The sequence below is a fragment of the Corapipo altera genome, unplaced genomic scaffold (assembly GCF_003945725.1).
Source record: "Corapipo altera isolate COAL_440 unplaced genomic scaffold, ASM394572v1 22, whole genome shotgun sequence".
Taxonomy (NCBI): Eukaryota; Metazoa; Chordata; class Aves; order Passeriformes; family Pipridae; genus Corapipo; species Corapipo altera.
In genome coordinates this window covers 10,003,280-10,017,210 of record NW_020884886.1, presented here as the reverse complement: position 1 = coordinate 10,017,210, position 13,931 = coordinate 10,003,280, and the positions used below count along the sequence as shown (strand labels likewise).

The 13,931-nt window shown below is 38.7% G+C and overlaps 1 protein-coding gene across 2 annotated transcripts in view; it reads left to right on the top strand.

The window, feature by feature from the left end:
* The window catches only part of CCKAR (cholecystokinin A receptor), a 34,233-nt gene extending 27,434 nt beyond the window's left edge, over positions 1-6,799 (top strand). Inside the window, exons 2-6 of one of the 2 annotated variants that reach the window (XM_027642833.1) lie at positions 1,201-1,344; positions 2,077-2,328; positions 4,341-4,602; positions 5,321-5,448; positions 6,070-6,799. In XM_027642833.1, the coding sequence (XP_027498634.1) occupies positions 1,224-1,344; positions 2,077-2,328; positions 4,341-4,602; positions 5,321-5,448; positions 6,070-6,596 (1,290 nt within the window). In that variant the 5' untranslated portion in view covers positions 1,201-1,223 and the 3' untranslated portion in view covers positions 6,597-6,799. The remainder of the gene's footprint in view (positions 1-1,200; positions 1,345-2,076; positions 2,329-4,340; positions 4,603-5,320; positions 5,449-6,069) is intronic. The other variant, XM_027642834.1, reaches the window with a different exon arrangement.
* Positions 6,800-13,931: the final 7,132 nt, after the last annotated feature.

The following is a 13,931-nucleotide window of genomic DNA, read 5'->3' as shown; positions in this document are numbered from 1 at the left end:
GAAAAGAAACCCAGGCATTCCAGTCTGTGTATATCAACTTTAGGGGTTAGGACTTGTTATAAAGGATGTCTTATTGCTCTACCTGTTTAAGTAGAAGAGTGAAATTTGTTTTCCACTAAGTTATAACAGATTAATTTCAAATATTAATTTACATTTCTGACTATAAACAGGCTGTATACTGGAGGTTAAAAGCCCATGACTTTGTGAAAACAACAGTGAGGATGATGTTTATGTATTAAAAAAGCAGAACTTTTAACCTTTCAAGATCATTGTGTTTACACTGGTGTGTAACTAATGTGCCCCAATTTGTCAGTTTAATCAAGTTTGTATTCAAGTCATATACAAGTCCTTGCCCAGAGGAAATGTGTAGGCTCCTGTTTATATTAACTAACAATTTTAATATACCTTCATAAGGTCTGATCCAGGAATATTGAAATTAGTTAGTTTTTCTATTGCCTTGCTGGGGTTTGGATCAGGCATGTACTGCGCCTTTGTGTGAAGCTAGAACTTCACCAAATGAGCTAAATGTAACTGCTCTTATTTTTCTAAGCCTTCTCTATCTTCAGTTTGCTCTGAAAAATATGAAGATAAGAATCATTTCCATGTAAGGAATGCAAAATCTTCGCTATGTTTTCCTCTTCTCTACCCTTTTATTCAGCTACTCTTACCATTTCAAATGTTGGTATTTGAGAGACAGATTTATCACTCTCATCACTCACTGGTTCTCATTCATTGGCTGTGGCATAACAGTATGCCTCCGGGAAATATTGCAGAGACGAGAGTAGAAGCAATCTTGCAAGGGGTTAATGCTGTAATCTTTTTCTAGGCTGTTTATAATCCCAGCACTAGTCCAGTAACAGAAGAGGGTGGATCTAAAAGGTACCAGAGGGGATGTGTGTGTGTGTGTGTGTGTGTGTGTGTGTGTTTGTGTGTGTGTGTGTGTGTGTGTGTGTATGTGCATACATGTGAGTGTGTATGTGCACACCTGCTTTGCTTTTCTGAACTGCCTTGTGAGCCCCTGGAATAAATCTTGTTCAGTCTGAACAGGGCTCTGTGTGCTGGGTGCTCCTGTCAGAGAGTCAGAAGAGCTTCCTTGCACAACTGCCTCTCTTGTATTTCTCCTGAAGACTTCATTCAGAAATGTATTTATTTACTGAAAGAGTGGGCAGATAGTTACAAACCCACCCTCTTCTTCATCAAAGCTAACCTGTGGATACTGAAGAATGGAAATAGTCGATGCAAGCTTCCTTGGGAACAGTACCAACATTACTGCTTTCCTGTGCAATATCATCTTGGAAAATGACACTTTTTACTGTGTGGATGATCCACCTTATCCTTCTAAAGGTATGTATAGAAAAACAGATTTTTTTTTCACACGGTTTTAGTTCTAGCTGGATGTAGAAATACTGTGGAAAGAAAGAGCTATGCAAGGCTTTTTCTCTGAGGAAGTGCAAAATCAACTACTTGCTGATAAGTTAGGATGAGAAACAGGGAGCAAAGAATTTAGGTGTTCTGGTTTTTCAAGTTAAAAATTCAGCTAGGAAAAAATTTGGATATAATGGAAAATTAAAACGGTAGCACTACTGGGCACAAAATGTAAACAGCTGTGCTAAGGATTTGGAGAAACAGGATTTTTAGTCAATTCAATAACAATGGAGTGATCAGATCTCATACTGTGTATGAAAATTATTAAATACGAAATCATAGCATTTTGAAGCTGAAAAAAACCCATTATGTATTAAAATATTTTTGTTTGCTATATAATTTCTTACTTCTGCATAAAGAAGGAACTCTCATGATGAGTGCTGCACCCTAAGTGGTGTGAGCAGAACATGCTTTAAGAAGTTGTATGTGACTCTTCAAATGTACAGTGTATTGCATGTATTGTAGCTGAATGCTATGCAAGAATAAGTTTTAGAATTTCAGCTCTTTAACTGATTTTGTATTGTACTAAGACATAAACCTTAGTAAAATTGAGTTCAGAAAGGCTTTTACTTTTTGATTAAAGGATGAAATATAGAATACTACTCTGAGTCGAATGCTACATAACTGATCTTTTCTTGTGACAATTTTCAGATTTTCATCAGATAATTCGAATTCTGCTGTATTGTTTGATATTCTTGCTCAGCGTTTTGGGGAACATTCTGGTAATTACAGTGCTGATAAGAAACAAGCGGATGAGAACAGTCACCAACACATTTCTGCTGTCACTAGCAGTCAGCGACCTGATGCTCTGCCTTTTCTGCATGCCTTTCACCCTCATTCCCAACCTGCTGAAAGATTTTATTTTTGGTAGTGCTGTTTGCAAAACTGCCACTTATTTCATGGGTAAGTCTGAGAAGTTTATACCTATTTTGAAGTCTAACTAATGAGACAGGTGAGAAGGTATTTAAAGACCTACAAAAAGCTGATTGTTTCCACCCGCCGTTGAAGTTACCAATATCATGAAGAAACATCTTTGTAGTGCAAATCTTTGTGGTTCTGGTTTCCTTTGTCTGATTCAGAAAAACACAGAGACACCTACGTAACTTTAATGACATATAGAAGTGTTTTGCTGGATCAGGTTAGGTGTGTTGCATGATCCAGCTTTAATGAGGAACCCCGCACACACATCTGCTTACCCGTACCTGACAAAGTTTTTGGCAGGGTTCAGATCACCCACCAGAAGTGCTGGGGCTGTACATACTTGCTAAGGGCAGATTTTACCCACAGATTTTTGGTAGCAGTGACACATGAAAAAATAAAATAGGCCAAAGTAGAGGTAATTTGCAGAGCTGGAATTTAGAGCAAGCACTTTTTCAGGACAGGTCAGATGGGATCAGAGCTCACTAGGAGACCATAAAACTCACATATAGGTTTTAGAGGCTGACTCTAAAAAGCATCACTTTTATACACCTTGATGTATGCCCTTTTTTTTGCTGTGGAGCCAGGAATTTCAAAATGCCTGGGTTATGTCTCTGTGTGTAACCAATTTTTGTCTCACTTCCAATACTTCTCATGCATTTGCTGGTTTCTTAAGGAAAAAAAAAAAAGAAAAAAAGAAAGAAAAAAAAAAAAAGAAGAACATCACACAAAGTTTTCACCACTTTTGGGAGACCCTCAGTTAATTAAAGAAACCTAAGGTCCTCTTTCAACCCATGCCCTTGAGAACTTTGATGTAATGTGAAAGTACACATCGAAAGTGTGCGAATGGGAAATCAACATATTTTTGTAGATAAAACCAATAAAACTAAAGGCCATGTTTAAACAATTATAATGAATTGCTGCCATAAATACCATAAAACATTACTGAAGCATTGTCATCTTGCCCTTATTCACTGTGTAAATTACTTTATTTAAAAAAATCCAGTGAGATGGATCAAACGTGAACATTCTCATTATGAAGCTGTTTTATTTTAACAGTTGGAACGTGGATATTTTCCATTAGTGGTTCAAGTAACAGAGGCTTCAACTGACAAACAGACACTGACAACCATTGCATCAACGATGTTCAATTTTTTAAGATGTAGAAAGACATATTTTAAATTACAGATGATTTGTGTAAAGCAAACTGTAAAGATATTGGCATTTTATAGTTTGACCCACATTAGAACATTCACAAAGACTGTTAAATGAAAGCTGGTTCACTGAAAGAAAGATCTGTGACAAAGTTAAGAAGAAATATTTATAACCTTGCAGTGGTGAACTTGGGCACCTCAATGACAGAAACGCAGATATTTTATAATATATGAACAGGAGAAATTAAGGACATTCAAAGGACAAAGTCTCTGCTTCTATGTAACTTCATTTCTTCTTCTTCGTAACTCCATTAGCATCTAATTAAAAAAGTTGTAACATATTTAATTCTTTTGAATGATAAAATCAGATCACCAGTCAAGCAGGACACTCAAAAAACTTAAAACAATAGAAAAGGGACTGTGAACATCTGCATTAAAAGAGTAATTAACCACATAATCACATTGATTTCAAATGCTTGTTTGAATTTCAGTGCAATTAGTGGAATGAATAAACCACAGCAACAAAGAGAATAACTAGCACAAAAAGTGTCTTTTTCCCCCATTACTAGAATTTTATGATTTGATAGAGTGTATCTTTTCTCTTGGACTTTTGGAGTTAAAGAAAGGGAGAGCAAGAACATCAGCCTGGAGCAATCTGAAGACCTTTTGCCCCATTGTCTTCAGTGACTTAAACTATATGGTATTTGTAAATATTTTAACTTATAAGTAGTTTGCTATATTTTTAAATTTATGTATGCATACAGAAAGTTAGCAAGATCATTTGAAAAGAACATGACCATTTAAAACAAGAGAATAACCTTTTTCTTTGTTTTATACATATAGGTGTCTCTGTAAGTGTATCTACATTCAACCTGGTTGCCATATCTTTGGAGAGATACAGTGCCATTTGCAAACCGCTGCAGTCCAGGGTCTGGCAGACAAAATCTCATGCCTTGAGAGTGATTACTGCTACCTGGTGTGTCTCCTTCACTATCATGTCACCATACCCAATCTACAGCAAACTGGTACCTTTTACCAAGTATAACAACACCACAGCCAATATGTGCCGGCTCATTTGGCCAAGTGATGTCATTCAGCAGTCTTGGTAAGACATAACTGGCTGTTAGCAAATGCATAATTATCTGGTGGAAAACAGGATTTCATGGTAGCATTAAGCCTATGGAAAATCAAGTATTAACCTTCAGCAAATCTTTACACTCTATCATGCTTATTTAGGAAGTAAAAAGAAACACCCATATTTTTAAGCTGCTTATATTTTGACACTTGCGTGGCTTTTCCCTTGTCACAGGAAAGATACCCAACGTGGTGATGATTCTCACACTATGGTCTGCTAAGCCCTGACTGCACTGTAAAGAAAGCATCTGTCATGTTAAGTAGGAATAGTGCTTTCATTCCTTTATACATAAACTTTAACATTTTCAGAGAAATCCTTGATTAATCTTTGAGAAATGCAGACACATACAAGTACCCCTTTGTGTGCTGCCTTGCCTGTTAATTTGTTTGAAAGTCCTCTGAAGCAGAGAAGTAGAATCTGAGGTTGCAAACGTCTTGAGAACTGAATCCTTTCGGTCGCTTACAGAGAACAGGGTCAGAGAGAAGAGTGGGGAGACAGTGCTCTGAGTCCTACACATCCAGGCAGAGTAAGTAAACAGCAGCACTATCAAGCAGCAATAGTACTTAGACATGATGTACTTGCATGGTGACTAAACACTGACTAGGCTCCCCCAGTTCTTAGCTGGATAAAAAGGAGTTTTTCTGGTTTATGCTGTTCCCCGGTCTCAGTTTGTCTTTTTATTCTTTAGGTACACTTTTCTGCTACTCACACTCTTTCTTATTCCTGGAATTATAATGATGGTTGCATATGGCCTAATTTCTTTGGAACTCTATAGAGGAATAAAATTTGATGCCAGCCAGAGAAAATCTTCACGAGGTAACAATACACTCAGGTTTGGGATGTTTTTTTAAGTTACAGTTGAAAATAAAAGCAGTCATCTTGAGGCTAGTAAAAGGAAAACTTTCTATTTGCAAAAATGAACATTATGGTCAGTTATGTCATGAATTTGCCAGCTGCATTTGTTGACTGAAGTTATTCTGTTACTCACTAGCAAATAAACCTCTCCTGTGGCTTGTTTGCAAAGGTTTGGGGGAGGGTACATTAAATTTCTAATTTGTTTATTATAGAAATATGAAAGGTTTTTTTTCTGGCCACGGATGAGGACCATTTCTGTCAATAAACCCCACAATTAAAATTGTCAAATTAAAATGGAAGCATATCATCTTGAAAACTATCTTCCATCAACACTGGACTTCGACAGTGTTCTTACATGTTTTGCATCAGTTTGTATAGACATTACATGTGAGAATATTGGGAGACAGTGGGTGCAGAGCAGCTGATAACATGACTGACTCAGAACAGGCCAGTGCTTTCCTTTGTTGTCCAACTATGAATTATGTTATTTGTTTAGACTTAGACTGCGTGCTTCATTTTTTATTTTAAATCATCATTCAGAGATATTTTGCCAACTATTTAAACACTAATTTATATGTACAGAAAGAAAAATAAGTACCTGCAGTGCCAAATACGAGGATGGAGACGGATGCTACCTCAACAAAAGCAAAAGGAAAAGGAAAATGCCATTGAAACAACTCTCTGCTATGAGCCACAGCAAGATAGAGAGGGTGAGAAGCAACAGCTCTTCTGCCAACTTAATGGCCAAGAAACTCGTGATCCGTATGTTGATGGTGATCGTGGTTTTGTTTTTCATTTGCTGGACTCCCATCTTCAGTGTCAATGCCTGGCGCGCGTTCGACACCGCTTCAGCAGACCAGCGTCTCTCAGGGGCTCCCATCTCCTTCATACACTTGTTGTCCTACACTTCTGCTTGTGTGAACCCCATCATATACTGCTTCATGAACAAGCGTTTCCGCATGGGCTTTGTAGCCACTTTCACCTGCTGTGCAAAGCAGAGGCCCCCTGCCATACGGGGAGAGGCTGGTGATGAAGAGGAGGGGAAGACAACAGGGGCTTCACTCTCCAAAAGTTCTTACACGCACATGACTGTGTCTGCACCACCCTGAGCTGTGTCAGAGGAGGCAACAAGCAGCCTATCATCTGGTGTTGGAGAGTGACTGTGGCATCAGCTGAACATGATTTAGTTCTGAGTTAATGAAACACTTCAGTTGACAGTAAACACAGTGAGAATTCTATGGGAAATGGATGCTATCACTATCTGAGTGTTAGATCACTTTCCCTTCAAAAGTACAAAGGAGGAAGAGGGCTGTGAAGATAAAGGACTTTGTAAAAAGCCTTAGAAGATGCTCTGTTTACCATAAATTTCATTGTAAAAATTGATGTCCTTTACATCAACAGTTTTGCTCAGTGTTCAGCTAGAATTCTGAGTATCTCCTAAAATTTCCAGGATGCTAATAGATTCTCCTCAAACATGAATACATGTATTGCAGTCTTCATGAGCTATGCATTATAACCAAAAAATTTTTCTGTTATATTTGTAGTATATTTTCACATTATTTTAGCTGAGCTAATACATGTTAAGATAATTTTGGCATCACACTCACAGAAGTTCTGGATTGAGGAGCATGGGCTTGTCCATGTGAAAATAATACTTTTATGTAAAATAATTTTTTTAATAAAATGAAAATAAAATAAGATAAATGTTGGTGACTTTGTGGATGGAATGCATTCTTCACTCAGGCAATAACATAAATTCACCTAATTTAAGCATTTTTCTTTAAATAAACACTGTAGAACAAGCACAAAGAAGTGGCTTTCTTCTGTGCAGCTGTAAGCACCCACACATGCAAGTGGCAGGGTCTTAGATGAGCCCCAAAGTCTCACATGGAAATTGTCACACTGGGTAGCACAGGAATAAAGCTTGGGATAAAGCAAGGAGGTGTTTTACAAAAGATGCAGGACTGCAGATGCAGGTCGGTGCCTGTGGCTGTCACACGTTTCACAAATGCATTCACAGTCACTCCAGGGGCAGCACTGACCACATGGATATAGAAGCCATCAGGTGCAGAATGGCAAAAAGAGTAGACATAATGAGCTGAAAGACTTTGTCAGAAAATGGTTTTTCTAAACTTTAAAGCAACTATTTTCTGCAGCTATCCATACTTGTAAGCAGACTCAGCATAGAAGAAACCCCAACTTTGAATGCTGTGATTATTGGTGCTTGATTGAGCAAGGAATTCAGTTTCTTTGCTATGCAGCACACAGGTGAGTGTTGGTGTCATGTCCTTTGCTCCGTGGAACACAGATGGAGAAGTTATATCACTTATTTTGTTTTGTGAAAATATCCTGTTGGAGATGTTTCTATCTTCTAGCTGAATCAGTATCATTAAAAAACCCTTGTTATTAGACACAGATTAGATTTGAGCACAGCATGGAATGTAGATGTGGATATTAAATATAGCCACTCTCAAGGTTTTTAATCAGGAAAATCTGTTCTCTTTACAGAATGATTTTAAATTAGAAATATACTGTGAGTTCCAGTCATCCAGATCCATGTTCTGCAAGCAGTTATTGCCTGAAATGGTTTACCCTTACAACTTAGCACACAACTTTAGCTATTATTTTTTTGCATTCAGCTTGTCCACAGACAGGAAATTAAAAAAAAAAATTCTCAACACTATTTGTGCCCAATCCATAGAAACAATGTTTTGCCTGCCACGTTAATAAAGTAGAACTGTTCCTGGAACAGTGGTGAGACAACTGACATTGATCTGACCTTTTGCAAATACCCAACAAATTAAATTATGGGATTTAATTCATAACAATGAAATGAAAATTTTACTTCACTTAAGGATGCAAGTTGAGCCCCTCTACAAACCTGTCCTGTGTTGAAACTGAAAGAATAAACTTAGCTGCTTTGGGATTTATGTGGAACAGTAACTGCAGAAAACATGTTTTTGAAGTATCTTATGCCATTTGAAAGTTTGAATCTATTACAGGTCATAGTTTAAAAACTGTTGTTTAAGTAAAAAACCCTCACAATTTAATAATATACTGGATGTGACTGTTACTGGCTATGTGCTGTATAGCAAGACAACTGCCTTCACAGCTTTGTGTGCACTTTCAAAAGCAAATTCCTTTTTGTAGATGTAGTTTCTTTGATACCTTTAGAGTGATGTAACAGGACGTGCATCGTTCACCTGCTCCCACTGGTTTAACCCAAGGATAGTGGTTTCAGATGAAAGGCAATAGCTATTTTCAACAATGCCTTAATCAGATCTCAGCCCCCTGTGGCCTCCAGTACCTGTGGCTGAAAGGAGCAGACTTTTTGATTGATTCCCTGCTTGTAACTATCAGGGAGCACAATTTGGAGGTGATGAAATGAGGGAGGCAGGAGAAGATCCTGATGGAGTGGTGGTTGGGAGACAATTAGGGAAGGGGTGAAATGTGTCAGAGCAGACACGTTTCCTTTTGTCCAAGGCCTGTCTGTGTGTAAGGCCTGTCTGTGTGTGAGTCACTTTTCCCCTCTGTTGCCCCCTATGTACCTATTTTCTTTTTAAACCACCACAATAACTCTTCTGATCAAGCTCCCAAAGCCATAAGCTTTAGGCCAAAGTCCAGCAAGAATTGGGAATTAAGATTTTAAAAAGCAATATTGCAATCCAGTCATTTTGTCTTCTTCTACCCTGGTCTCCTACCACAGGAAATTTCAGTCTTTCTGCATCCTAATACCATTTTCCCTGATCTGTGCATTGCAGAAGTCATTCCTGGGTCCAAATGTTGCCCTTTCATTGCTAAAGAGGCATGTCATCCTCCCAGTACCTTTAATTAAGATGCTGATGTCAGTGAAAATGTATCTTCAGCAACAAGTGTGAGTGGAATAAACATATCAAAATAAAATGAGACCACGAAATCTCCTTATTTTAACAGTAGTTTACAGGGGATGTGGGGGAAAATCTTATCCTGAAAGTTTAATTCTACAATGAGCAGTTCCTAAAAGCAAACTGTTTCCCAGAAGTAGCAGAACCAATAAATTTCAGGTGTACACTGCCCATAAATCTCTGAAGCTTTTATCTTCTTTCCCTTTCTCCTGACTCCCACTTTTTTTCCTCCCTTTGTCTTTCTCTTATCTCTTTCAGCTGCATGACACCATCTGTTTTTTCTCCTGTATGCTTCCCAGTCTCTAGGTTACTAGATGACTTTTTCCTCTTTGGCAGGTTTATTTTCCTTCACAAATTTACTTTCCCAGAAAGCACTCTTGTCTTCATTTCTCCCTATCATCTCTGGCTGACAGACTCCTGAAATACGTTGCTCCAAGCAATATATCCTGCCCACAACACAACAGTTCTGCAATTGCTCCTTATAACCCTGAGTTCACACATCATCCCTTTTGAACACCAGCTCCTGGCACGCTTGGGCAGGAAATATGCACTAGTTCAGAAAACAAAAACATAGCATTAAATAGCATCCAAACCCTCCTTTGCTGCTTCTGTCACTATTACTTACAACCTCTATTTTTAGGGCATGCTTTAAGACTAATGCCTTAAAATACTGCTAAATACAAGACTTAGTGATGGGTCAAAGTAAAGATATTTCACTGTTGTCAAGGCAAAATACCAGTGCCCTTGAAGAAAAGCTGCATGTGGACTTGGAACTAGAGTCACTAAGGTTTGCACCTACTTACATGATTCATGGCCTCTTTTCGGATGCTATCCAGCCCTTCTTGGTAAGGTGGTGAGGCTGTCCAGGGTCCCACCTGCTCCTCCATCCCCTCCTGCTCCTCCTGCCTCCAAGCCCAGGGATGGTGCAACCTCCTTGCACCACATGGCTAATCAGGATGCTTTCCTGGCTTGGAATAGATGATTTTAGGATCTGTCAATACTGAAATAATACAATAAAATACAGAAATATTGCAGCCAAACCATAGCAAATAAACACCCTCCCACACACACACCTTTGTTAACAGCATTTAGAAGGATTTCCCTTAAAAGCAGGCACTTGCTCAGAGCACGTCCACAGCCATAGGGCAGAAGGCAGATCTGGAGAGAGCTGCCTTTTGTGGGACCTCATGGATAGAGGCTGCCATCAAAATCTGGAAGAAGAGTCATGTTAGCACATGGTATAATCTTGATAGTGTTTCTGAATCAAAGCTAATCTATGGTCAGATAACCAGACACTATGTCCAGACCAGAATGTGGGATGCATTTACTGACTGCAGTTGAACCACCTTGCAACGTTACAATCACTATGGTGAATGCAGTTTATAAAATGTTCTTTTCCTCATGAAGCAGTAATCTTGGAAGTATTCAGTTAGATGCTAAGAGGATTTGAACAGTTACTCACCTTTAGTTTTTCAGATACCCATTTTTCCACAACTGATGCTTTTTTATACAAATCAAAACACAAAAACATAAAATGGTTTCAGATTCAAGGACTACACTTACTTCTGTTTATCAGACTTTGGTAAACATGCCTCTTTTTTTTGCTCAGTCTAAATTGAAAGGATATTGAGCTAAACTGAAAGTTTCTAGTGGCAAAAGATGCCTATTCACAAAAGGCAAGTGAAGAAAGATAAAACAATGGTTTTGATTTTGAGTAAGGATTATGTGAAAGCAGAGGCTGTAGTCTTTTTATTACAGCATCAGAGACAGAATGGTAGAGTAGGAAATGAAAGTTGAGATTTCTGGGGTTTGTTTGTTTTTTGTTTGGTTGGGTTTTGTTTGGTTTTTGTTTGGTGATTTTTTGTGGATTTTTTTGTGTTTTGTTTTTTTTGGTTGTTGAATAACATATCTTGCTCTTTCACTCCAAATATAACATGGATCAACCAAATCACACTTCACTTAGGTGTGCATGTAGGTCAGCAGTTTGCTTCCCGTCTGACCAGTTTTCCTGTTCACTTTTCTATATGAATTATTAATTTTCAGTTAAACAGCTTCAGCTTTTTATTCACAACCCATCCCTGGCTCTTCTCTCATAGGTTACATCCAGCATAGTAATGTATATCTTTAACATGCCAGATTTTCTAAGTGGTGTATAAAATCTCCCATTTCTAGCATCACATTTTTATTTTTTCCTTCTGCAATGCTTGTTAGGCTGCCTTGGGCACCTCCCAAAGGAAAAAAAAATGCAAAGGAAATGTTCATGATTGAAAGTCTCCTGCTTTGCTTGCCTAATGGCAAATCATCCCTGCTAGGAGCTATTTTTCTGCATCTTCACAGATAACCATGTCATCAAGAGTTTTCTTGGCTTCCACTCCCAGTTGTGTCCAAAAAGCACTCATTTTGAGATAGTGAGATGACAGTTGTCCCACTGTATGGTGAGATGGGAACAAAACATACTCATTAGCATGAGCTGGTAGTAAACATCAAGCAGGAATCATTTCCTATGGGGTAAACACCAGTTAACCAATGTCCTGCTATTTCGACAGTTACTAAAATTTAAAAAAAATATTTCTTAATAGAATTAAAAAAAATATTTCCTGACAGAATGAAGAAATGCAACTTATACACCAAGTTTGATTTAAAACAATGGACAAATCACTGCATAACTCCCATGAATGTCATACAAATACCAGTGTTAAAAAACAGGGATGAAGAAGAAAAGTCACATACAGAACCTAAATCCATAGGAAAGATGAAGGGCTGCTCATGCTCTTTGCTTGCTGTCAGAGACAATTTTTTTATTACTATTATTAAATGGACATTGGCTCAGGGCCTTGCTCTGAGAATATTTAGTGACTGCTAAGAGGCCTCACTCATGGCCAAGTGAGGAATGACACACAAAGGTGAAACCACTAAACAGATGACAATACCCAAGAGAGAACTGCCCAGCCAGCTGGGAACTCTGCATTGACTCCTACAAACCTGCTATGGGTTTTCTATCACTTGAGATCTTCAGGATTTCATAGCTAAACTGCAGGTAGATGTGGAGCAACCAGAGCTGCTCCTTGCTCTGAAACTGTTTCACATTCTCATGGGGACATCTGGCAGTGTTGCTGTGACTGGCTTGCTATCGTTGTAAAGGAATGTAAGGACAGTAGTGTCACCTAAGACACTGTCTTTGGAGTTGCTTTTTCTGTTGGTATCCCAAAAGATGTTCCTGCCACAGTCCATACACAAGTAGTAAAAAGAACACTACAGTTATGGCACTGATATTAATTCATCATATCAGAGAGGGCACAGCTCTTGCTTCTTTGGAAAACCCAGCATCATGTCCCTTCTAGCTTCCCAGAGTGCTATGACTGATTTAAAGTAGCTCTGACCATCTCAGGGGGAAGGACAGATGTTGTTTTAGGATAAGGAGTCTGCTGCATCTTGAAGACAAAGAGCTTTTTATTTGCTGTCCAGTCAGTGCTCATGAGAGTTACAAGAAAATCAGCAGTGACTAAAGCAAATTTTCAACTATAAGACAGGTTCTCACAGCGCAGTTTTAACAAGAAGAAAGTTTTCCTAATATCAAAGCACTTGCTTCACTGAGATTGCAGATCTAGGAGAAGGATCCAGAAAACGTATCTCAGGGCCCTTATGTTTCTTAAATAGGAAACCTGTTTAAATACTGTCAACTAACTGAAGCAAAACAATACAGTCCAGAAGAGCCTGTCAGGCATAGCTCTGTGTTCCCTGGTATTTTTCAAGCATTTTTTTTCCTTTTGCATTTATTTACTTCCTTTTCAAGCCGGGAAAAGTAAAAGTTGGTGGAAATTCAAAGAATGTTTGTTGAAAGGCAGAGTTTTCCACAAGACATCAAATGTTTGTCAACATCCAAGGTGACTGCTCTACTGCGCTTTGTCCAATATTTATTAAAGCCAGGATAGACTTTCTTTGCTACACCGTGAAGCCAAGACTGAGAAGCCTCCAAGGACAGAGGCTGCATAGAGATGGAAAGGAAGAGAGAGCAAGCTGCAGGTGAGCAGCTTTGTCCAATGCTGCTTCTGTGGGATCTGTAAGAGATTGATAACTGGTAGACGAGAGAATATCTAGGAAGATGGCAATTGAAGACAAAGTTGACTCTGATGAACTTGCAGCTGGAAACATGGTTCTGCAGAGCCCAAACATAGGGCTGGGGTAGGAATGGAAAGGAAGGTGAACAGGAAGCATTTTGGCCTTGTAGAGTAGGGTAGGGCTGGGGAAGTTATAGTGAGGAGAAAGGGACAATGTGATCTTGGTCTGTGGAGAGTGAAAACCATTCCAAATGCTTTTTAAGACTGGATTGGGCTCCTGATCCTCTCAGGAGTAAAGAAAAGGCAGATGTGCCATGTATGGGAAAGAGGCACATAGTGGGGAAAGGGTAGAGAAAAGTTTCTTCAGGCAGTAAGATAGAAGGCAAAAGCAAACCTCATTTTGGGTAGAAAAGCACTCAGGAAAGGTGGAAAGTGAAGATTTGCAGAGAAAGCAATTGTTCTGGAATTAATTTCTTTTCTACAGGCTTTGAGAAGGGTTCTG